The sequence below is a fragment of the Platichthys flesus genome, chromosome 24 (genome assembly GCF_949316205.1).
Source record: "Platichthys flesus chromosome 24, fPlaFle2.1, whole genome shotgun sequence".
NCBI lineage: Eukaryota > Metazoa > Chordata > Actinopteri > Pleuronectiformes > Pleuronectidae > Platichthys > Platichthys flesus.
In genome coordinates, this window is record NC_084968.1 from 12,348,810 (window position 1) to 12,369,808 (window position 20,999).

At 43.8% G+C, this 20,999-nt stretch overlaps 4 protein-coding genes across 7 annotated transcripts; 2 read left to right on the forward strand and 2 right to left on the reverse strand.

Annotated features, from left to right (window-relative positions):
* Positions 1-76: 76 nt before the first annotated feature.
* Positions 77-2,129, reverse strand: ino80b (INO80 complex subunit B). Its single transcript, XM_062383994.1, has 5 exons — positions 2,005-2,129; positions 1,381-1,561; positions 1,123-1,283; positions 804-976; positions 77-706 (listed from the first exon to the last, which is right to left on the reverse strand). The coding sequence occupies exons 1-5, from the start codon at positions 2,042-2,044 to the stop codon at positions 242-244; spliced, it is 1,020 nt and encodes a 339-aa protein (XP_062239978.1). The 5' UTR covers positions 2,045-2,129; the 3' UTR covers positions 77-241.
* A 354-nt stretch (positions 2,130-2,483) lies between these two features.
* aadat (aminoadipate aminotransferase) lies at positions 2,484-9,489 on the forward strand. 3 transcript variants are annotated; one of them, XM_062383990.1, is made up of 14 exons: positions 2,484-2,622; positions 3,517-3,588; positions 4,011-4,179; positions 4,954-5,086; positions 5,168-5,242; positions 5,348-5,557; positions 5,781-5,846; positions 6,027-6,109; positions 6,846-6,942; positions 7,395-7,456; positions 7,570-7,634; positions 7,872-7,978; positions 8,741-8,842; positions 9,080-9,489. In XM_062383990.1, the coding sequence occupies exons 2-14, from the start codon at positions 3,522-3,524 to the stop codon at positions 9,119-9,121; spliced, it is 1,278 nt and encodes a 425-aa protein (XP_062239974.1). In that variant the 5' UTR covers positions 2,484-2,622; positions 3,517-3,521; the 3' UTR covers positions 9,122-9,489. The 3 variants fall into 3 exon arrangements, with proteins under 3 accessions (XP_062239974.1, XP_062239976.1, XP_062239975.1); XM_062383992.1 differs by lacking the exon at positions 2,484-2,622 and adding an exon at positions 2,924-2,943; XM_062383991.1 differs by lacking the exon at positions 2,484-2,622 and adding an exon at positions 2,931-3,055.
* A 2,236-nt stretch (positions 9,490-11,725) lies between these two features.
* On the forward strand, positions 11,726-17,375 carry mfap3l (microfibril associated protein 3 like). Its single transcript, XM_062383574.1, has 3 exons — positions 11,726-11,893; positions 13,285-13,683; positions 16,232-17,375. Exons 2-3 carry the CDS (start codon positions 13,410-13,412, stop codon positions 17,188-17,190), a joined length of 1,233 nt encoding a protein of 410 aa, XP_062239558.1. The 5' UTR covers positions 11,726-11,893; positions 13,285-13,409; the 3' UTR covers positions 17,191-17,375.
* Positions 17,376-18,471: 1,096 nt separating this feature from the next.
* LOC133949657 (fibrinogen alpha chain) lies at positions 18,472-20,962 on the reverse strand. Of its 2 annotated transcripts, none has more exons than XM_062383598.1 (4): positions 20,153-20,962; positions 19,668-19,851; positions 19,430-19,575; positions 18,472-18,974 (listed from the first exon to the last, which is right to left on the reverse strand). In XM_062383598.1, exons 1-4 carry the CDS (start codon positions 20,300-20,302, stop codon positions 18,639-18,641), a joined length of 816 nt encoding a protein of 271 aa, XP_062239582.1. In that variant the 5' UTR covers positions 20,303-20,962; the 3' UTR covers positions 18,472-18,638. The 2 variants fall into 2 exon arrangements, with proteins under 2 accessions (XP_062239582.1, XP_062239583.1); XM_062383599.1 differs by having other exon boundaries at positions 19,668-20,064.
* Between the last annotated feature and the right edge of the window lie 37 nt (positions 20,963-20,999).

Sequence of the window (20,999 nt, forward strand, 5' to 3'; positions counted from 1 at the left end):
TTTATACTAATCTTTGTCAAAGAAAACAACACTTCCGTTTCAACTCTCGCATAAAAATATGGAAATCATAAACACAAAGTGTGTAAGATATTTATACAGCACATCTACAAACAAAAAAAGCAAATCCACATTGCATACAGATTCAGAGTGTAAAGTTCTAATAATATCTTTTCCAGGAGGATGAGTGTTCGTGTCACATCCCAGTGGAGGTCGTTTCAGAAGAGTCTCTCCCTGTTAGCGTTCAGGCGGCGCTCTGAACGAGCAGCAGGTTCCTCTTGTAGCACTCGAGGCTGCAGAGAGGAACCCCGGTCGTGGAGCACGAGTATTTCTTCAGGTTAGAGCAGCCGCTAACACCGCAGCTCGACGGGGCTGGAGGTGAAGGAAGGGGAGGTGCCGGCGCCGGAGCATGGACCCCTGTGGGGAAGGAGATGGCCAAGCCCAGGGCGGTGTCACTGTAGCGAACCATGGGGCTCTGGTTCATCTTGGACCTCCTATCCTTCATGCTCTTGATCTTAGCCTTACTGGTTTTTGTCAGTCTCTCAATTGTCTGGTTCTTGCTGTCCTCTGCCTTTTTGGCAGCCTGCAGGCGCCTCTTTCGAGCTCGCTCCTCCCGTTTCTGCATCATCTCCACGGTCATCTCCTTCTCCTTGTAGCCCATAGGCAGCTCCAGGAGAGGCTGGCTCTGCTGCTTGTGCAACAGGGCTTTCTATAGAACAGAAGAAAAACAGGAATAAATGCTTAAGTCATTTTTTTCCCATCAATTGCAAAATGACACCCTCATGTTTCCTGCGTCTGTTCCTCACCTGTCGGGCTGTGAGCAGAGACTCATCGATCTCCTTCTTCAGCTCCCCGTTGTCGTCCAGCTCTCCCTTCTCCAGAGCGTCCAGCCACCTCTCCTCCTCGTCCACAGGCGCACCCAGCATGGAGTCTGAATCCATGTCCGGCATAGGAGATGTGGCCAGGTTGCTGTCCTCATCTGAGGACGGATGAACAAGATAAACAAGATGGATTTATTGTACAACTTCAGGGTTTTAAGTTTCCTCTAAATATTCAGTAGCTGTTTTCACACATGAACTCTGGAAAATGTCCAGTGAAGATCTATGAAGTCTTCTTGGAACTCACCCAGCCAGGCTCGATACTGCTCCAGAGGCACAGAGGGCGGCTCGTCGTCATCATCATCATCATCAGAATCATCATCATCAGAATCTTCAACATTGTTATCAATGATCATCAGCGGCGAGGGGGGGCGTGCGACACCGGGATGCACAGTGAAGGTGGGAACGCTGACAACAGGAAAACAGACCAATGGTTGTGATAAATGAGCAGCAACATAACGGCTTAACGGTGATGATGTTGACATCAGGCCACGTCACCGCTCACCTCTTGGTCCCCAGCGTCTGACCTCCCAGTTTGATCTTGAGTCTCAGCTGTGGAGGAGGCCGAGGGGCGACCACAGGCTCGGGCGCCGGGGGCTCAGGGAAGCTGTGGTGCTTCCTCTTGTGCTTCTTGTGCTTTTTGTGTTTCCGCTTGTGAACGCTGTGGAGACTGGAGCTGCCTTCGCCTGCAGGGGACCAGACCGAGAAACTGAAACATGAACTGGGATATTTTTCCTCAGAATATTGCGTACTGTAAGATTTCGAGCCAAAAACAACAAATTATCAGCTGTTGCAGTTTAACGTAAACATTGGGACTAGACACTGTTGATAGTAACAAGGTGATCACACTATATGCTATAATCAAAATACTTTAAAAGTAAGTTTAGCCTAAAACTGATGTCTGTATACAGTTTACATGCTTCTTTTTTTTCATCTGAAGATGCATCGTGGGGCTCATCGGATATTTGAGGTATTTCCCATTTTTAACTGGGGTTATGATGTTTGTGAGAGGTTCTGGTGTTTTATAACTTTAACTGTAGAGGAATCACACTGCGACTATGGTAAAGTGGCTGATGATGGGAAGCTGCAACTAATGTGCATTTAAATGTGAATAATGTTGGACACTCACCGAGGAACCTGGGGTGAATCATGTCTTTCCTCTTCCCCATCGAGTCGCCGAGTCAACAACCCGCAGGCCTGAGCAGGAGGTGCAGGGAGCAGGAGCAGGAGGAGGAAACAGGAGGAGCAGCGGCTCTACATGACAGAACACAAATGTCCGAGCTGCAGCCAACACGCAAACACACCTGCGGCCAATAAACTAATATCAATGAGACGTTCACGGACACCTGCGACGCGTGTTCCCTCAGGTTCACGTGTTGGTTCAGGTTCAGACTCGTTCTCGTCTCAGTTCGTTCTCCACAGATTCATTCAAATGAAAGATGCTAACTAAAAGATGCTAACTCGCAGGAGGAGGCGCTCAGCGTTACCGTATCTCTTCAGGTGCTAGCTCTCGTCGGCTTCTATGCGTGCACCGCCTGTAGCTAGCCTTAGGAAGGAAGTCCAGCCTGGGACAGAACCCCACGAGCAAGGTCACAGAATGAACCGTGTGCTGGTTGTGGTTAGCCCAAACGAGCTAAGCTAGCAACACGGAAGTTTCTGCTTCTTTCCAGTCACTCCACAGCCGACGCTTGGTCGCTCTCTACCGGGAAAGAACCATCCGATGACGGCCGAAGCTAACTCTCCACCGGTAAGAGTTCACAGCCATTTTCTTCTTTCATTTGGTTTATGCTAACGAGCTACATGCTAACTCCTATAATAACAACATGTGAAAAGGGGAACTGTAGCTGTAGTTATGCTTTTGTCGCTTGGGTTATGTAGTTCTCTCCACTTGGCGCGTTCACTGGCTATCATGCATATATACGTGTAGAATACTACATTACCCAGAAGCCCCGTGGCGCCTAATGTCTGGGCTAATAGGCTGAACAGCAGGGGGCGGTGTGCACTCGAACACGTTGGTTTGCGGGTTTCACCAGTATAAGCGCAGAAGAAGAGAATCAAAGCACGTTCGGTAAGGTCGGTGCAGCAGCTGAGAGTGACCCGGTCAATGACGCAGATTAACGTTAAATAAAACAACTTTTCATCTTAAATATTAACAATCACGTGTTCGCAGTAGAGACCTGGTGAGTGCGAGGCCCGTTTGTACCCGAGTTAACTCACTTTAACCCGGGTTAACGCTGAATTAACACGAGTTCAACACGACTCAGATTAACTCTCTCCAGGAATTATCTCGTCCGAACATGACAACGTGCGAAGATGCGTTGTTGTTGTTGTTGTTTTTTTGCCTTAAGTCATATGTATTCATTCAAAAACTAAAACATGCATAGTTTTATTTGTACATGAATTTATGAATGAAAAGCAGCAGATATCAGTGGAGGTAAACATGGCATTGATGCTAAACTACCCTGGATCTGTGTTTACAGCAGCTTCCCTGCACCTGTTGTCACACAGACACACAATCATTGTGCATTAATCCTTCACCTTCCTCAAACCAGACAGACCTGATGTTTTACTCTGGATCTCAGGAACAGGTGCAGCCTCGATGGGTTCGAGCACTAAGCTGTTTCTCTGCCTCTTTCTGCAGGAATCATGAATTACGCTCGGTTCCTGACGGCTGTTAGTGCGGCTAGAAAGCCCTCTGCCATCCGGATGCTGAGTGAGTGCTTCTACTAATTTTCTTTACAAGTTCCATCTCCATTCTAAGGAGTTATTCATAATACATCTTTGTTTCTACAGCACTCTTTTAAAAGAAGAGTTTACAATGTGCTTTGACAGCAAATGTAACCGTATTAGCTTGAACTATTAATGTTTCAAGACCAGATTTTGACTCGGGGAACCTCCTCCAGACAGATTAGTTATTAACAGCATGAGCCACCTTAAGCTCCTTATTATGTCAATGCAGGGCTTCATGTTCTCAAACTAATCCTCAGTTAAATTGGCACAAACCAGAACTGAATTGTTGGTGTCGGTTTTATTTTTATTATGTTTCTAACACTAGGATCTTAGTTGTTCAGCTGAAATCTGTATATATAGATAAACTCAAACCTCATCTTCTGTGTCTTCTTCACCTCTATGAAGCTGAGCTCCAGCAGCGGTCACCCCCGACCCTGATCTCATTGGCCGGAGGAGCGCCGAACCCAAACACCTTCCCCTTCGAGTCGGCGTCCATCACGGTGAAGAATGGACAAACCATCACCTTCGATGCCACAATGATGAAGAGGGCTCTGCAGTACTCTGCTTCTAATGGGTGAGAGAACTAAACAGAAATCCACAGACTCTTGATAGCATCAGAGTTCTAATGAAAGTACATTTGAAAGGCCAAAGTGAGGCTACACTTGAAATTAAAAAACTTATAAAAATAGCTCTGAACATCAGAGTGAGAGACCTGTGCTGGAAATGATGAACTTATCAGTATCAGAGGTGTTGAGAATTCTTTGTCCGTGTGGACCTCTACATTAGTAATTAAAATGAAATAAAAATCCCACTTTAACTTCTCGCTGCATCAGAATCCAATCTTTTACAGCCGAGTGTGGAGCTAATCTTTTTACGACCTCCTCTGTAAACTTTGTGGCTTCAGATGACTCGTTTCACAGGCTGTTTTGTTGACTCTGAGTAATCACTGATAACAGGTATCAGTGGAACCAGGGGCGTCGCACCAGTGTAGGCAAAGTGGGCAATTGCCTGGTTCTCCTGTGCTTGTGTGTGATGTAAGATAAAAATCATTTGAAGATTGAAATGAGGTTTGGTGTCCTGTGTTTTATTTTAACGGGGGTGGGGGGGTTCGACACAGAGCCCCCCAGGTCCCTGTTGACTGGGGCCTTCAAAGTCATGTACAACCTCTCTGTTTATATTTGAGTTTACATGCCTGTGTCTTTGAATTGTGTCTGTTGGTTAATAAACTCTGTCCTGATCAATTTTAAATGATCCTGCTTCTGAAGATAAGTCTGGACATCAAATCCTCCACCTGGTTATTACTGTATTGTGCTGTAAGATTTAAAAAAAAACTTCCATCTCTGCCTAGGATCCCAGAACTGCTGACGTGGATGAAGAACCTGCAGAAGAACCTCCACAATCCACCGTCCGCCAACTACACCGTGGAGAACGGCCAGATGGACATGTGTGTGACCACCGGCAGCCAGGAGGGGCTCTGTAAGGTACTGACGCCCCCAGCTGTAAATCTGCTCCATACTGTCATTCATTCTGATGTTAGACCACCACTGTTTTTGGGTCTTTAGGTGTTTGAGATGCTGGTTAACCCTGGAGACAACGTTCTGCTGGATGCTCCCACGTACTCGGGGACACTGGCAGCGGTGAGAGCTCTTACTTTTAAAAGTGTATTTACTTGTTTAAATGATGAGACACCTCCAGTAACAGAAGCTGCTTCAGTCTTGTGACCTGCTGCTTTTACTCTGTAGCTTCATCCACTCGGTTGCAACTTGATCAACGTTCCCAGCGATCAGTACGGCATGGTACCTGCGGGCCTGAAGGAGGTCTTGTCTCGGTGGGACCCGTCGGAGGTCCACCAGCCCGGCAGCACCGCCCCCAGAGTCCTCTACACGATCCCCAACGGAGGAAACCCCACCGGTGCCTCCATGACGACTCAGAGGAAGAAAGAGGTGTACGAGGTTTGTCTCCACCTGTAAAGTTAGAAAACAGACGCGGAAATGTTTAAACCTCAGAGTTAAAGACGTCTTCATGCATCTGACTCATTTTATGAATCACTCTGAATCTGAAATGTGCCCAAAGCCGTCAGTGGAAAACCGACTCCTCTAATTAGAGCTTGCTGTGAGGCTGATTTCCCTGCAGATTCAATCATTTTCTATTAACGTGCTCTGGTCTGTTTAGCAGCTGGCCAGGCAGTACGACATGCTCATCATCGAGGACGACCCGTACTACTTCCTGCAGTTTGACAAGGTACAGAGAGTTCACTCACCTGTTTGTCTGAATGTGCTTTTATATGACAATACATTTAAATAAGAACATCAGTTGAGTTGTCTCCTAATTGTTACTTCAAGGTCTGATCTCACTGATTTTAATTTGAATTATTATGAATTGAGGCCACAGTGTGACTCATGGTGTGTCTTTGTTTGGCAGCCGTGGAGTCCCTCGTTTCTCTCTATGGACGTTGATGGGAGAATCATCAGGACAGACTCCTTCTCTAAGATCCTGTCGTCAGGGTGAGTGTGTATGTGTGTATTTGCTTTTCTTAAATACCATGTGCATGTGACTCTGCTACAGCACAGTGTTTGTGTGCTTCCTGCAACTGGGAATGTTTTTCAAGTTTAACTTCAGCTGGGCATTAAACTTGTGTCTGTGCAGGATAAAGTTGATTTTGTTTATAGGAAAGAAGGCTTATTCTCTTGTAGCCAAATAAGTTTTAGGTTTCAAGTTTTAAATCTTATCAAATTGGTTGTGTGTGTATATACACCTTAAGAAAGTAATTAGCTAACCTGTAAAGGTAATTTTAACTGTTATGAGATCAGTTTATTTCCTCTGTCAACAGAAATAAATAAATGAATGTTACACTGAAGTCAGTTCATGTAGTTTCTCTTCTAATCATGTAATCTGTCTCTCTAGGGCACAGACACACACAATTTAGACACAGATTAATAATTGTGAGAATGATGAGTTGTGGCCTTGTATGGGATGTTTGTTTTCAGTGCTGTTTATTAATAGGCATTAAAATCTGCTTATATGCATTTAGGTATGACAATCGAGTGAAGTGTAAGAACATACAAGTAATATGCGAAGTTTGTGTATAGTAGATTCAGACCCTTGTGCAGTTAAATGTTTGCGGTTCTCCTCAAGGGTCATGTTCTAGGTTGTAGGGTTAATAATTTAAGTAATGTCAAGTTAAATATTACACATGATTCTGTGTGGGAGAGGTTTAATGTTTTCCTGCTTTTGTTTCAGGCTGAGGATTGGTTTTGTGACTGGTCCCAAACCGCTGGTGGACCGGGTGGTGCTGCACATCCAGGCCTCAACGATGCACACTAGTACCTTCACACAGGTGAATCAAGTGTTAACTTTGCTCCACCACATCCTGCTCTTTTCACAATCACCAAATAAACATTTTGCGCTCCTGGTCTCCTTGTTATTTGATATTCATCCTGTGTGGCAGCCTCTGTCTTGTTGACATGCAAATGTGATAAAAGCAAATAAGTACTGCACAAAGCAAACTTCTGAGGCTTAGGGGTGGGGGAGTCTCTGTATTTGTGCAATATTGTTTTAGCAGAGTCATCAGTGATTTGTGTGCCAGATGCCGGTCGCACCTACCAGGCACGCCACATTCAAGCCAACACGAGCAGCGACTTGTCACGCTACAGCTGAAGCCAAATTATTGGATTTGTGAATTAGAAGCAGCTGCAGAGGTTTTGATAAGAAAGGAGGATTAATTAGAATCAACCAGAAACTTGCTGCCTTTCTCTGATTCATTTTAACCCGTCTCCTGCTTCCTTGCAGCTCATGGTGTCTCAGCTCTTGCAGAGTTGGGGTCAAGATGGTTTCCTGCAGCACATAGACGGGTGTGTATTTCTGTGAAACTGGTTAAGAAATAAACTGAATTGCAGCATCAAATAAACGATACAGCCTCTCCTGCAGTGATGAATAAAAAGTTTTTATTTATTTATTCTCACAGGGTGATTGAGTTTTACAGCAAACAACGTGACGCCATGATCTCCTCTGCAGACAAGTGGCTCAAAGGTTTGTTGTCTAATCGTCTGTGGGACCTTGATACCACAGCTCCATCCCATTTAAGCCTTCTTCTTTTACAATGGGAGGAAGGGGAGATTTTATTTCTTTGGTACAGACGGTGTTCTATGGATTTTAGCAATGTGAATTATCAAGGTTGGATCTTATGGCTCTTTTCCTTTTCAAATGCTGAGTCAGAAAACACACCCTGGCTTTCCCTAATATGTGTGTGTGTCTGTCTGTGTGTAGACGTTGCAGAGTGGCACGCTCCATCAGCAGGCATGTTCCTGTGGATCAAACTCAAGGGCGTCGCCGACACCCAGAGGCTCATCATGGAGAAGGCGCTGGAGAAAGAGGTCAGCATTCACAAACAAATCCTGTGATCGAACTCTTTAATCTCCAGGTTAACACGCCTGCTTCACGCTAACGTGCAATACCCAGAATGCATCTGGGTGCTTTTGCCTCGGTTTCTCTGTCGCACTGTTTGTGAGCAGATGTTTTATACGAGGGGGGATTTTCTGTGTGACTAGAGGGATAGATGGTGCATGTATAGAAGCCATTGTGCACTGAATGAGTGGGTTTAGCTGCTGAGTGTTTCCCCTCCTACACACAGTCTGTAAATCCCTATGAGCAAATGGCTGATTAGCTTCTCCCTGCACCAACGGTTTCTCTCTAGAGTCCAGGATATTTAAACCTCCACACATGACACAGTGGAGAGAGGGACAACACTTAGAATCTTTTAATCAATTCTGGTTGTGCTTTTTCCATTCAAAGCTGTAATTGCTTGTCTTGTGTGGGTCTGGCAGATGTTAAAGGATGTTCTGGGAAATGTTCTTCATTTGCTTTATTGCCAAATGTTGGATGACAATATCAATGTCACTCATGTCTGCTTGATATATAGGACACTGTCACCAGTTAGCTTAGCACAAAGAGTGTAAACTGGGGGAAACAGCTAGCCTGCTGGGTGTGAAGATTAATCCATTAGAACAGGACACAATAAAAGCAACTGCGTGGGGGGGGGGGGGGGCATTTCTGTTCTCGTGACTTTAGATGCACAAGAAGGTTGACTGTGTAAAGAGAAATGTTGTGTTGTTGAGTAACGTGTGTGTGTGTTAAAGGTTCTGCTGGTTCCCGGAGGCGTCTTCATGATCAACAGTGACGAGCCCTGTCCCTACGTCAGAGCGGCCTTTTCTCTGTCCACTCCGGAACAGATCGATGAGGTACAGCCACCAATCATTACTTCAATATCTATCCATGAAATGTCAATCATACATAATGCAATCCTGCTCACATTATATTTATGCTATATAGTTTAACATTAAGGTTTTTTTTTTTATTACTTTTATCAATTTACTAACCGTTCTTGTTGCTGCTGTGATGTGTCAAATTCCTCCGTCGTGGGACAAATACAGGATTAGATTATAATAACTGACTCTAACCTCTCAATTCTTCAACAGGGTTTCAGAAGACTCTCTCTGCTCATCAAAGAAGCTTTGTGATGACTGTTACTGGCTGGATGTAGCTTTTCTAACTAAATTTAAATATATTATAATATATTTGCTGCCTGACTTGAAACAAAGACACTAAGAATTGTTTTAAAAACATGATTCTCATTACTGATCCCCTTTGGATCAATGAAGACTCTAATGAATCATGGAATTGTAAACCTCTATTGGTTCTATAAAGAAAAGGTGTCTTTAACTTTCATCTACAAAAAAGTTAATGTTTTTTAATAATGCTGTATTTGGTCTTGAGTTTCTATGTTTTTGTTCGACTGAGTCTCAAATCAAAATTTGTATCCAGTCTGATTGTAATGTAAGGTGATTTCCTGGTTCATGGATTTGCAGAATACAGAGAAACAAACACATTGGTCTGGTTCTATTGTTTTTTGTCCTCTTCTAGTAATAGTGTGATGGTGTGAAATTTAAAATGCATTGATGGTTTTATCTCTCCTGCTTTCATTTTGATCTAAACAAGCTTTGAGCTGCTGCAACAGGATTTGTTTCCTGTTGACCCTGGAAAACTCAGTTCTGAGTCAGAAGAAACGATTCTCATTTCCATCTGTTTTGAAACTTGCATGGTTGGAGTCCGTCCTGACAACAGAGGCCGTTTGTTGTTGGAAACTTTTCCTTTGTACAGACTTCCTCCCCACTGTGTGAATATGCAGCACTCTGTGAACAGTGTGTGTGTGTGTGTAACTCTCACCAGAGTTTGTGTACAAGTGAAACATTCATCTTGTGAGGAGATAAGCTGCTTAGGAATCAGGCGTTTGCTACACTTCCAACTCCTCTTGCTGAAGTAATACTTAAACCCTCAGGTTAATGATACAATTCCACATTAGAAATACACATCCAGATCCCTGGATTTAAATTGACCTAGTAAATGCTGGAGCAGTTACAACTATAGCAATACCTTTTATTTTATGAAACAATTGTTTGCATGTACAACTTCAATGCAAAGATAACAGTCTGTTATGGAGAAGAATCAAACTTCGGCTTAATGACTGTGTTGATTGTCGGTCTCATCAGCTCCTGGTGCTGTTCAACAGATATATTTATTTTTGTTTACTTTCCTATCTCTTCAAATGCCTGTAATAGGATAATAATAATAATAATAATAATAGTAATAATCTTGCACGTGCAGATATCATAGTTTTTGCTCGTAGATTAGAAAAGTAGGTTATTTTTTGGGGCTTATGTCTGCAAATGATAAATAACCTTCCCATAGTGCAAGGCCCCTTCACAGATTCTCCTTCTGAATATCAGCGTCACCTCAATCAGCCTGTGTAACACTCAGGATGTGATCTTCCAGTTGTGCGTTTTTTTTCACGGCTCTAATCAAGTTTGACCCTTTGTCGTCCCTTACATCACTTTTTATAAAACAGTCATTTCTCCAGGATAGTGTGATCCTAATTGTACTTGCACGTAAAATCTACTTATGTGTTTTGTTCACCCTGACATCAACCTGACAGACACACTAAAGGCACTCCCTTAAATATCCATAGCCTCTAACCATACATGGAGCATTGTTGGCTGAGGCCTTGGTGCAGAGTGTACATTTCAGACTTAAACTGTGGCTTCAAGGTCGGTCAGTGATACACAACCAACAACCAGCCTGTACAACCTGGACAGCCCTGACGATATGTGAAGGTGCTTTTGTTCAGTTATTTCCTCCCAAGAGTCTCTTGTGTAATCCATATTTCCTTATTGTTCCAAAAGAACCATGTTTTGTGCTGCCCTGCATCCTGCTGTGACTCCTCCTCATATAGTCCATTTTAGATTTGGTTGATAGGATGGGTTGTGACCACAGTCCATTTGCATGTGTGCATGTTTGAATGCACGTGCTGAAAAAGACCATTTACTGCACCACAAAATTAAATGTACTTACACTTTACCTTAATGCGAGTGAGGTTTTCAAGCCGATGACTCTAACCAAAGTGCATAAATCAACTATAATAGATCAGATTACAAAGTGAAAAGGGACAAACCTCACAGGGATTATCACCATCAACCAGAGTAACTGGGGTGAGGACAAGTAAATGTACCTAATGGTGGAAAGTGCCCTTTGGCTTAAAGAAGTTTAGGTTTGAAGTCGAGAAGAAAAAATGGCAAAACATTTTACAAATCTGATCATGTTTTACCAACTCACTGTTTAAACAATGCCATGTCATTAAAGTCACATATATACTAGACTTTGAAATGGCTGATAAAGCTGATTTTAAGTGCTATTGTATCTAACCTATTAAACTGTTTCATAGCACCTTTCATACAAGGGATCAGATTATATAACTTATTTTTTGCCCTCTGTGAAGCACATTTTCAAGCTAAAAGGTGTTATATAAAAGTTGATTGTGTTGTTACTGTTTTCCTATTATTTGCTTTTATTTTTAACTCTTAAAAACACAACTATAAAGTGTTTTACATACGCTTATTATCTTATAACGGTTTCCTGTTTGCCTTCATTTCTTTTACATTTAACTCATAAAATTTTATTAATGTTTTGAAAGGTGTTTTATAATTAAAGTTAATTCTAAGTGTATTATTACTCTCATTTAAAATTCATATCGTCGCCTCGTCTGATGCAGAGACGCAGCGCAGCGACGTCTCCTCCGTGCGTCCGCAGCTGATCCGCAGCTCGGAGAGACTCGTCGCGGTGACATAGCGGTCGAGCAGCGGCCAGAGGAGGATGCAGATGCCGGAGGAATGAGCGACAACACGTCGACTCTGGTTCCTCTCACCGACGCCCGCGGTCAGACGACGGCGGACCATGATGTGAGTCAGAGAACCGGCCGCGGTCACCGGGGATGTGTCCGGGTTTAGCTCCTCGTTTAGCCGCTAACATCGACGCCGAGTGTTCCGCGTAGCTGGAGCCGAGGCGGCGGGGGTAACGTCACCCGGACTCTCCGGTGTGAGTCCAACTCTCCGTGTCCTCACGACTCCGACTATTATCCGCGTTAATGTCCATTTAACCTTCAGCCACACGTTGGACAAAGTTAGCTCATCACCCGCTAAAGACGCTAGTGCCCTGCAAACAGCTGAGAGGTTCTGGAAGGGTCCATAGATGCTAAAACTAACCAGCACATAGCCGGGTCCCCAACCTTTTCTTTCGCGTTAAACGGCACGGCAATGACGTCAAAACCATTTTATACAAACTAATATATCCTTTTTATTAACTGTATTATATTATGTTTGTGTTGTTGCGGCTCACGCGTGGAAGCTCACGACGCAAAACTCGTTGTTTCCATGTCCCCACTGCGAGGACGTGGTCCAGCGATTAGACGAAGCCCGCACCGCTCCGTTATGTCGTGGCTTTGTTTTCATACGAATCCAGATGTTCGCCTGGAGGAGGGGGGGGGCTGCTGTTTGTTGTCACGGAACAGCTGGAGTTGATATGTGTGTTGTTAGAACATGGATCAGTTACAGAAGACCTGACACTGGTGTTTCATATCATTTTATTATGAATGAATGTTATCAAAATGGGAATATAGCAACTTTGCTCCACTTAAAATAATTAAACAAGAAACTGATCAAATGCTTATTTTGACTAATCAATGAATCCTATAATGATCACTTCAAAGTATTAGATATACATATTTAAGCATATGCAGAGATTTAACCTCTGGTGTTGTAGGAAATGATGAATGATGCGATAACTAATTGGCTATTTAAATTAAATTCGCCAAAATGGTTTAAGTGATTGTTAAATTCTATTCATAATTTAGTTTAATAAATTTCTGAGATGCAGAATGAATAAAGCATGAATGATTAATTTGTAGCGATGTGTTAATTGGTAGAATTATTCATCCTTTAATTCTGTTCTTTGAGGATAGATGCTAAATTAACTTTTTCCAAATGTGTCATTTTGCTTCTTCCCTTTGTTGTACCTTAGTGTAAATTTGATATATTTGCATATTAAACCAATTTGAATGCGTCCCCTTGGACTTGAAGCCGTTACAATGAGCAGTTATGTTCTATTTTTAGAACTTTTTTCATCTGACAAGCGATTCATTAATAATGAACAGGGTCTTAAGTTGCAGCCCGGTGTCGTTCAGCAGCCTGTTACACAAACAGCCTGCGTATCAGTTGATTCCAGACAGGTACATGATGTTCTGTCCTCTGCCGAATCATTAATAAAAGCCATAAATCCCTTTTCTTGTTTTCAGTGAGATCCTCGGAGCCACAGAGCCAAACACCAAATTGCCTTCTACTGTCAAGAGATAGCCAGTGTGCAGGATGGAGACCCAGGAGGAGTGACGAGTCCCTTCCCCATCGCTAACACTCTGAGAACATGCAGTGGAGCGGCGCGGACCTGTTGGTGGTCCTGGTGTCCCTCATCGCCTCTCACACCACCGGGGCCTTCTCTGTGGACCTGGATGGAAACAGCACAGAGACCAGCAATGGGACAGACAGCGAGTTCGTCCCAGTGGCGTTCACTCAAGTGAGCCAGATAATCGCCCGGGAGGGGAGCTGTGTGCTGATTGATTGCAACGTCACCGGAGAGCCGTTCCCCAGAGTTCTGTGGTTCAACTCCCATGGCGTCCGTCTGGACACAGAGACGAGTGGTGAGACCGATCGCACTGTTCCTTTAAATCTGTGTCTTTGTCACCAGCACTGTCGGTCACTCAATTCTAACTTAAAGTATAGATAAGGTGTCAGGTTTGTTCTGTACTATCAAGTTGAAATCAAGTCAATACAGTAACATGCATACTACAGTGTTACCCCCCCAAGGAGGTGATTAACCCCTTGATCCATTTATTGAGTAACACATTGCCTGATAAAATGTTATTTCCTTAATGAAACTGTAACTTTGCCCCTTTTCTCTGGAGCTTAATCTTTTATTCAGAAAATTGTGAATGATTAGTAGATTAGCAAGTTCATCTTTGCTGGATACAGAGATAGGAAAGACGTAGAAGAACACGGGTTGCAAAGGTAGCATCAACGTTTGAGCTTAAAGTCTTGCTCACAGGTTTACAGACTCAGTTACAACTTCTTCATCCTCTCATATTGGAATTCTTTTTTTATCAACTTATTATTCCTCATTCAAGCCGAGCCTCCGCTGTCTGTTTGAAATCTTCGACGCACTTCAGAAGGAATGCAGAGAAGAAGAAGGGTTTGATGTTTTGACGCTTTAGTTCTGATCCGACTTGTTGAAACCTGCGTTGTTCTTATGACCCACAAACACAGAACGTTCAGAGCTTTCCCCCCTGGGTCACACTCAGGAATGTAATCAGGCAGTGGAAGACTTTATCGCTCAGTGAACTACTACCTGCTGTCGAGCAGTTGTTACTTAAAGGCCAGATTTACTAACCTGCACTTGCAGATTTTTATTACTCCGGCTCCTTGTTGTGTTTTTTTTTTTCTTTCTAACTTCCTCGTAGTATCGAACAGAACATCAATAGCATCACATGAGTCAGTGGTGAAGGTATAATTAGATTCTGGCTCTCTGATAGAGTGCTGCTGCTCTTCCTGACGGCCCACTCCTCTCCTCCAGAGGAAACCAGAGTGGGAAATTGATTGTGTTAAAGCAGTAAAGAGGACGGCAGAAATGTATTTACAGTCTCGTCCAGACCTAAGGTTTACAGGCTCATGTCTGTGTGATTACAAAATGAAGCTACAGCCAGCTAACTTAGCTTAGCACCAAGACTAGTTACAATTGAAATAGCTTGCATGGCCCTTTTTAAAGCTCAGTAATAAAGATTCACTTCACAGCCTTTTTTATTTCATTCGCTCTATTCCCACTGCTTGTTTTTCTGAATCATGCTGGGTTAACCGTATCCCCTTGATGACCAAAGCAATGAAAGGGCAGAACGGTTCAGGCAGTTTCACCCAACAACCTATAGCCAGGCTGCACACGTGCTTGAATCTGTACATGTGAGGGTATTTAAACCAGCAACACACGTCGTCCTTGAGCTAGAACACACGCTTACTGTAGGTGTTGACTGACAGGCAGTGCTGGTGACAAATCCTTTTCCAAAAACATATCTTACTGGTTAACGTTTCCTCGCCTCAGCCACAGTTTGAGTTATTTTGTGATTGTTTATTGTGTAGTTTTAAACGGTTTACAATCAATCATGTTTATGTTTTCTGAATATATCAACTCTTTATGATTTCCTTGCGTGTGTTGGAGACATAGACCCCAAGTGCAGAAGAGTCTAGAACTTGTACTCTCTTTAATGACCAGCAGAGGGCGACTCTACTAGAAGAATGTCCTTTTAATCATCTTCAAAATATAGAATTATATCCCATTTCCCCCCCACATTTGGCTTAAATCCCAGAAAAGGTTTGATGAAGTTATGAAATGGATTGTTCTTGTTTCGATTTGTGAGTCAAACTGAGCCACCACCTGTTTTAATATGCAAAGCATGGCCGGTCTAGCAAGGACACTGCTGCTCTCTGGACAGAGGTCACAACACATGAATACCATGTTCAGTCCTTCAATCCAACAACATGAGCCGATGTATCAGACATCAAATATCCATCATGGAACCCATACTTAATATAAAGTAGACATTTACATTACAGAGCCAAAGTCTGAAGCTTAAATATGAGATGTAATGTACATACAACTCCTCCTGGCCAAAAATCTGTTATTGTTTTTTATTGATTGATGATGATGTGAGCCGAAACGTTGTGTTCTCCAGTTGTCGGCCTCCAGAAAGAGTCAGAACAGTGCAAATGTGAGCAAATCTGAGAGAGAGCGAGTTCCTGCATCAAGAGGATTTTCAGGGTTTAAACTTTGACACTTACACTGAGTAGGTAGTGACTTTTCATGTTTTTAAAAGCAGGTTCTACATATCTCTGGTAGCATAATCAAATGAACACAGTTTAATTTGTTCAATATGAATGATTTTTAGAAGTTTCCAACCAAAACATGTTTTTTAGGTTCTATTCTTTTAAGTCTCTGGAAGCAGGCCTGAATTATCCTGTTGAAATGAATCAAAAACCTCAGAACATTATACACCTTTGATGATGTGTTGGCGTGCCGGGTGATTTCTCCTAACTGCCAACAGGGGTTTGTTCTTTACATGATTGTGTCTATATAAAATATAGAAAATACATAAAACATTCTGCTCTTCCAAATGTTTCATTGCCTCCTGTTTGTCTCTGCAGGTGGGAAGTGGTGGCTGTTGGACAATGGCGTCCTCAACATCACCGACATCGAGTTTGGAGACCGTGGAAAGTACACGTGCATGGCGTCCAACGGCTACAGCAGCTCCAACTGCACGGTGACGCTGCGTGTGGTCATTATGAACGGTGACATGGGCGTGTACTACATGGTGGTGTGTCTGGTCACCTTCACCATCATCATGATCCTGAACGTCACGCGCCTCTGCATGATGAGCAGCCACCTGAAGAAGACGGAGAAAGCCATCAACGAGTTCTTCCGCACCGAGGGCGCCGAGAAGCTGCAGAAAGCCTTTGAGATCGCCAAGAGGATCCCGATCATCACCTCCACCAAGACGCTGGAGCTGGCCAAGGTGACGCAGTTCAAGACCATGGAGTTTGCACGCTACATCGAGGAGCTGGCCCGCAGCATCCCGCTGCCCCCGCTCATCATGAACTGCCGCACCTTCATGGAGGAGATCCTTGAGGTGGTGGGCGTGGAGGAGATGAGGCACACTTTTCTCAGACAAGGACCGGAGGGGCGACAGGGGGTCACGGGCATAGTCGCCGCCATAGGGGCGAGAGATGTCTTCACCCTCCTGCAGGAGAGGGAGAGGGATCGAGAGCGTGGGGACCGCAGCGAATCCCCCGCCGCCGACTCGGACAACTCTTCAGTGCAGGAGCAGCCGCAGCACATAGCCATCCAGGTGTCGGTCCACCCGCAGCTCGCCGCCGCCGAAGGTTACTGCAGCATTGAAGCACCACCACAGCCAGAGGCCACGCCCTCCTCCCCTCCCCCCTGCTCCGACACGCCGCCCGATCCTCCTAACCCTGAGGAGCAGCCCGAGCCCGAGCCAGAGGCTGAGGTTGAGGCTGAGGGCGAGCAGAGCGCTGAACAGGCCGAGCCCGAACCAACAGCAAACATGGCCGCTCCCTGCCAGGTGTTCTATGAGAGCCATGTGTGACGAGCCCCGGGGGAGCAACCAGTCACCCTGCTATGCATTTTCACTTGAAGACAAGAATAGGTCCACAAGCATTTTAATTTCACATTTTGGAGAAAAACAATCATTTTTAATTTATCTTTTCTGAATGGATAATCTATTGAATTGTAGGCTGTTCTACTGAAAATAAACCTCCAGGTTCAGACTCATGGGTTTTTCTCACTGGTTCCTTCATGCTTGAATGTACAAGGCGGGGGAGTCATTGTTCCTATTAATGTAATAAGCAGAGAATTGTAAAGGAAAACTTCCTGTGTTGAGATTTTCATCACTCAGATTATTATTTAAACACTTCAGTCTCGAGGGGAATGATTTTTCTATAGGCTCTTATAGTGCTAGGCTTTTTTAGACTAACTCCAGGAATCTGCCTCAAGCTTCGTGAAGCTGTCTCCAAACCCTCAGAGTTCAGCTTCCTTCATGTGTTAAACAACTCACATCCATCCACTGTCACCGCCGAGCCCATGCTACTGTAAAATGTCCCACTCGCCTATAGATGCATGCTGGACAGAAACAAAAGATTTGAAAGCTTGGTCACAATTTCATGATTGCACGGCCTGCTGTGTTTCTATAAATAACTTAGCCAGGCTAAACCTCTCTGAGTGTACAGTGTATTGCAGCATCGGGTCACACACCCCTCTGATAATGAGTCTTTTTCCTTTGAATTATTTATATTACAATATTAGATTGTTACCCATTGTGGTGTGATTTCTGTTCCTTGGCTGGTTTAAGTGGTTTTTAAAGAAGTCTTCTCTCCTTCTCTCTCCTCAGTAGAGACGAGCGGGTGGTTTTCCTCTGTCTTGTGCTGTTTGAGATTTTTCATTTGACTCCTGACCTGCTCTCCGCTTCGTCTTGCTTCTGCAGAGGCTTTAACAGTAACGTTGCATTTCTGCTGCATGTGCACGTGGACAGTGGAGATGTTTCACATCTTTCTCTGGGGCTAAAATAGAAGGACTGCTTTTTCTTTGCTTGGCTGAAGGTCCAGTCCATTCTGGAGATGAACTGGACTCTGTTCTTTGACTGGTGCTCTCCAGATGCCTCTTCTTTTTGTTGTAGAATAAAATGGAAGTGCTGTGTTTAAAAACGTTTCCACAGTTTGGCCTTTTTTTTCCCATTTAGCTTTTTGGAGGATAAATATTAGCTTTGTTTACTCCTGGTTATTTTATTACAATTACATTTTGACAATTGTCTTTAAAGAGTCTTATTTAGGGAAACATTGAAATCTAACAGGGACAAAGACAAGTAGCTCAATTATTAGATTGTGAAATAGTCTTTACTAACATGCATAAAATAAAATGTCCACAAGCAGCACAGCAATGTAAATCCATTACAGATGTTCTCTAATAAATAAAACTGTTGAGATGAGGTAATATGAAACTCTGACCATTGCCCTGTTAAAACGGAGGAGACACACCTTTTCAAAAATGTTCTAGAACCTCCACGTCTGCCGAGTCCAGCAGCTCCTCCAGACCTAACTCATTCTGTCCTATGTCCTCAAACTGGGTCAGCAGTTCTCTCTGGACCTCTGGGATGCTCCTATATTCCACAGACGGGGCCGGGCTCATATCAACAGTTTTGATCAAGACGTGTGGCGTGTCTTCAGGTGGTGTCACTGCTCTGTTCCTCTGGTGGACGGCCTTGTTCATCTGGTCCATGTCAGTTTCCAGTGTCTGATAACTTGGGTGATCGACGGAGAACGGCAGCGCCGACCGACACGAGCCGTGACAGGCTCGGAGCGTCATGTCGATGTCCACCTGGTTGGATGAGACAGAACGTGAGGTGTTAAATACACAATGCCACAAGCCGCGACAACAAAAAGCTTCTTTCAGACACGCACAGAGAATCTCCTGCTGCGTTGTTTGTGTGCTAAAGGACCACATGAAAAAACAATGGTCCTCAAACTAAGCCCTGGGGTACAACACGAGAGAAAGTGATGATCAGAGGAGTTGTAATATGACGACCTTAAAGGTTGCATCAGGATATTGTTCATGGTGTTGATCACAGTGAATAGATCTTTGTTTCTCTTATGATTCATATGTTGGCGCTTTATCACGATCAAATATTGAAGGACATGGCTCATTCTCTTGGAACAATGAGGACAGATGATGAATCGACAATAAGATCTGCCTCTTGATTCACTGAGGATAAAAACTTAAGACTTGACTGAGATGAACTTGTCTCTGTCCCTCGTCCTGTGAACTCATCTCACCTCCGCTCGGTACAAGTCCTCCACCTGTTTCCTGACAGCGCCCTGCAGCTCCTTGAGGCGTTGGGACAAACTGCTCGAGCGTCTCCTTAGGGACGTGAGAGTTCGAGACAACTCCTCTGCATCGTCCACAAACTTCAGCTCCGAGACTGAACACAATAAAAACAGTGTTATTCAGCCGGCATCGATTTATTCACTGACTGTTCTTCGTCCGGCAAAGCGAAAACAAACGGAGTCTCACTGTATCTGTTGACTATCACTCTGCGGTTTGAGTTGTAGATTTGAGTCATCGCCGTCATGGACGCGTCGGCTGCGTCCTCGTACAACTTGGCCCTCTTGCAAACCTTCCACAGTTTCCTCTCCACCTCCCTCTGCATCTGTGAGATCAATCCCTGCAGTCTGCAGCTGGACGGGCATTTAGAGACCTGTGGACGAGGACACGAGGACAACAGGGACTCAGGTCATCTGCTGTTTCATCACTGTGTGGCTGCAGGGATGTGTGTTGTCCGTCCAATTCTTGTTAACGTGATTATCTGCACTTGCTTCAACTTCTGGTACAGAAGTGATTAGAGGTCACAGTGACCTTATAAGAAGATGGAAACTGCCTCCGCCAACCAGAGTAGTGTTTCTAGCTTTAACTGAAACACAAGAGGATAGAGTGACGTGTGTAATAACAGCTTCCGATAAATGGGAAGTGCAGTTGTGTGCGTTTGTTTGTTTTCTTACCCAGTCGTCATCTGAACACAGAGGCACGTCTGACTCTGCTCGACACCGTCTCCTTCTGTTTCTCTGGGTTCGACGGACGCGCTGTCGGCCATCTTGTTTCTGCTGCTTCAGCCTCATGCACACTGTGGAACCAAACAGAAAGACTAACATTAAGAAGAGCCCTCTCAGTTCAGGGCCTGTTAACCTTCACCAGAGCTCCAGATCAAACACGACAGTGCAAATAGAAAACGTTGTTTGTGTGCGTGTGTGTTTATCTCATGTTGCTGGGACATCTGGGAAGGGCAAAGATCTGTATTGATTTTGTTATTATTCAGTTCTTGCTCAAGTAGAAAAAGAACACGACCTCACACAATTCAACAGAATGTGTTTCATCTTTCTACCACTTCTCATTTGATGAGGAACATTCTCACTTTCATTCAGTAACTTACCCGGAGACAAAACTGAAATTTGTGTAAATGTTAACATGTCATTGATGCAACAGTCTTAAAAGAACTCAGTACATTTTTATTATAGAAAAAAGTTCACTATGAATCTATCAGGTTCAAACACATCATTTAACTGTCTAACAAAGGAAACATACAGCTCTGCCTAAAGCTTAAGTTATATGAAGGACCACAGTAGATCTTTTCTAAACACTGTGTTGGACACAGATTTACACAATAAAGTAGTTAGTTATGTTCAGTTGAATTATCTTCACTGCCCCGCAGGAGATTTTAATTAGATTAGCTTTAAGAAGGATTTTACTTGAGTTATTTTTCAATGTTGTCAAACTACAAATGAAAACCTCCACGGGTTGAATACGTCTTCATTTGATCTGTAGGTCAAAGTCATATTTGTCTGCAAACCA

What these genes read in the sequence shown, in the direction of transcription:
- LOC133949657 (XM_062383598.1), bottom strand. Translation starts at nt 20,302, where the DNA reads ATGTTAGTCTTTCTGTTTGGTTCCACAGTGTGCATGAGGCTGAAGCAG. An exon ending in TGTGTTCAGATGACGACTGG is followed by an intron (nt 19,852 to 20,152) that starts GTAAGAAAACAA and finishes CCTCGTCCACAG; the next exon opens with GTCTCTAAATGCCCGTCCAG. An exon ending in AGGACTTGTACCGAGCGGAG is followed by an intron (nt 18,975 to 19,429) that starts GTGAGATGAGTT and finishes TCATCCAACCAG; the next exon opens with GTGGACATCGACATGACGCT.
- aadat (XM_062383990.1), top strand. Translation starts at nt 3,522, where the DNA reads ATGAATTACGCTCGGTTCCTGACGGCTGTTAGTGCGGCTAGAAAGCCC. An exon ending in ACTTCCTGCAGTTTGACAAG is followed by an intron (nt 5,847 to 6,026) that starts GTACAGAGAGTT and finishes TTTGTTTGGCAG; the next exon opens with CCGTGGAGTCCCTCGTTTCT. An exon ending in TCTAAGATCCTGTCGTCAGG is followed by an intron (nt 6,110 to 6,845) that starts GTGAGTGTGTAT and finishes CTTTTGTTTCAG; the next exon opens with GCTGAGGATTGGTTTTGTGA.
- mfap3l (XM_062383574.1), top strand. Translation starts at nt 13,410, where the DNA reads ATGCAGTGGAGCGGCGCGGACCTGTTGGTGGTCCTGGTGTCCCTCATC. An exon ending in TCTGGACACAGAGACGAGTG is followed by an intron (nt 13,684 to 16,231) that starts GTGAGACCGATC and finishes TTGTCTCTGCAG; the next exon opens with GTGGGAAGTGGTGGCTGTTG.
- ino80b (XM_062383994.1), bottom strand. Translation starts at nt 2,044, where the DNA reads ATGGGGAAGAGGAAAGACATGATTCACCCCAGGTTCCTCG. An exon ending in GATTCACCCCAGGTTCCTCG is followed by an intron (nt 1,562 to 2,004) that starts GTGAGTGTCCAA and finishes GGTCCCCTGCAG; the next exon opens with GCGAAGGCAGCTCCAGTCTC. An exon ending in GCAGTATCGAGCCTGGCTGG is followed by an intron (nt 977 to 1,122) that starts GTGAGTTCCAAG and finishes ATCCGTCCTCAG; the next exon opens with ATGAGGACAGCAACCTGGCC.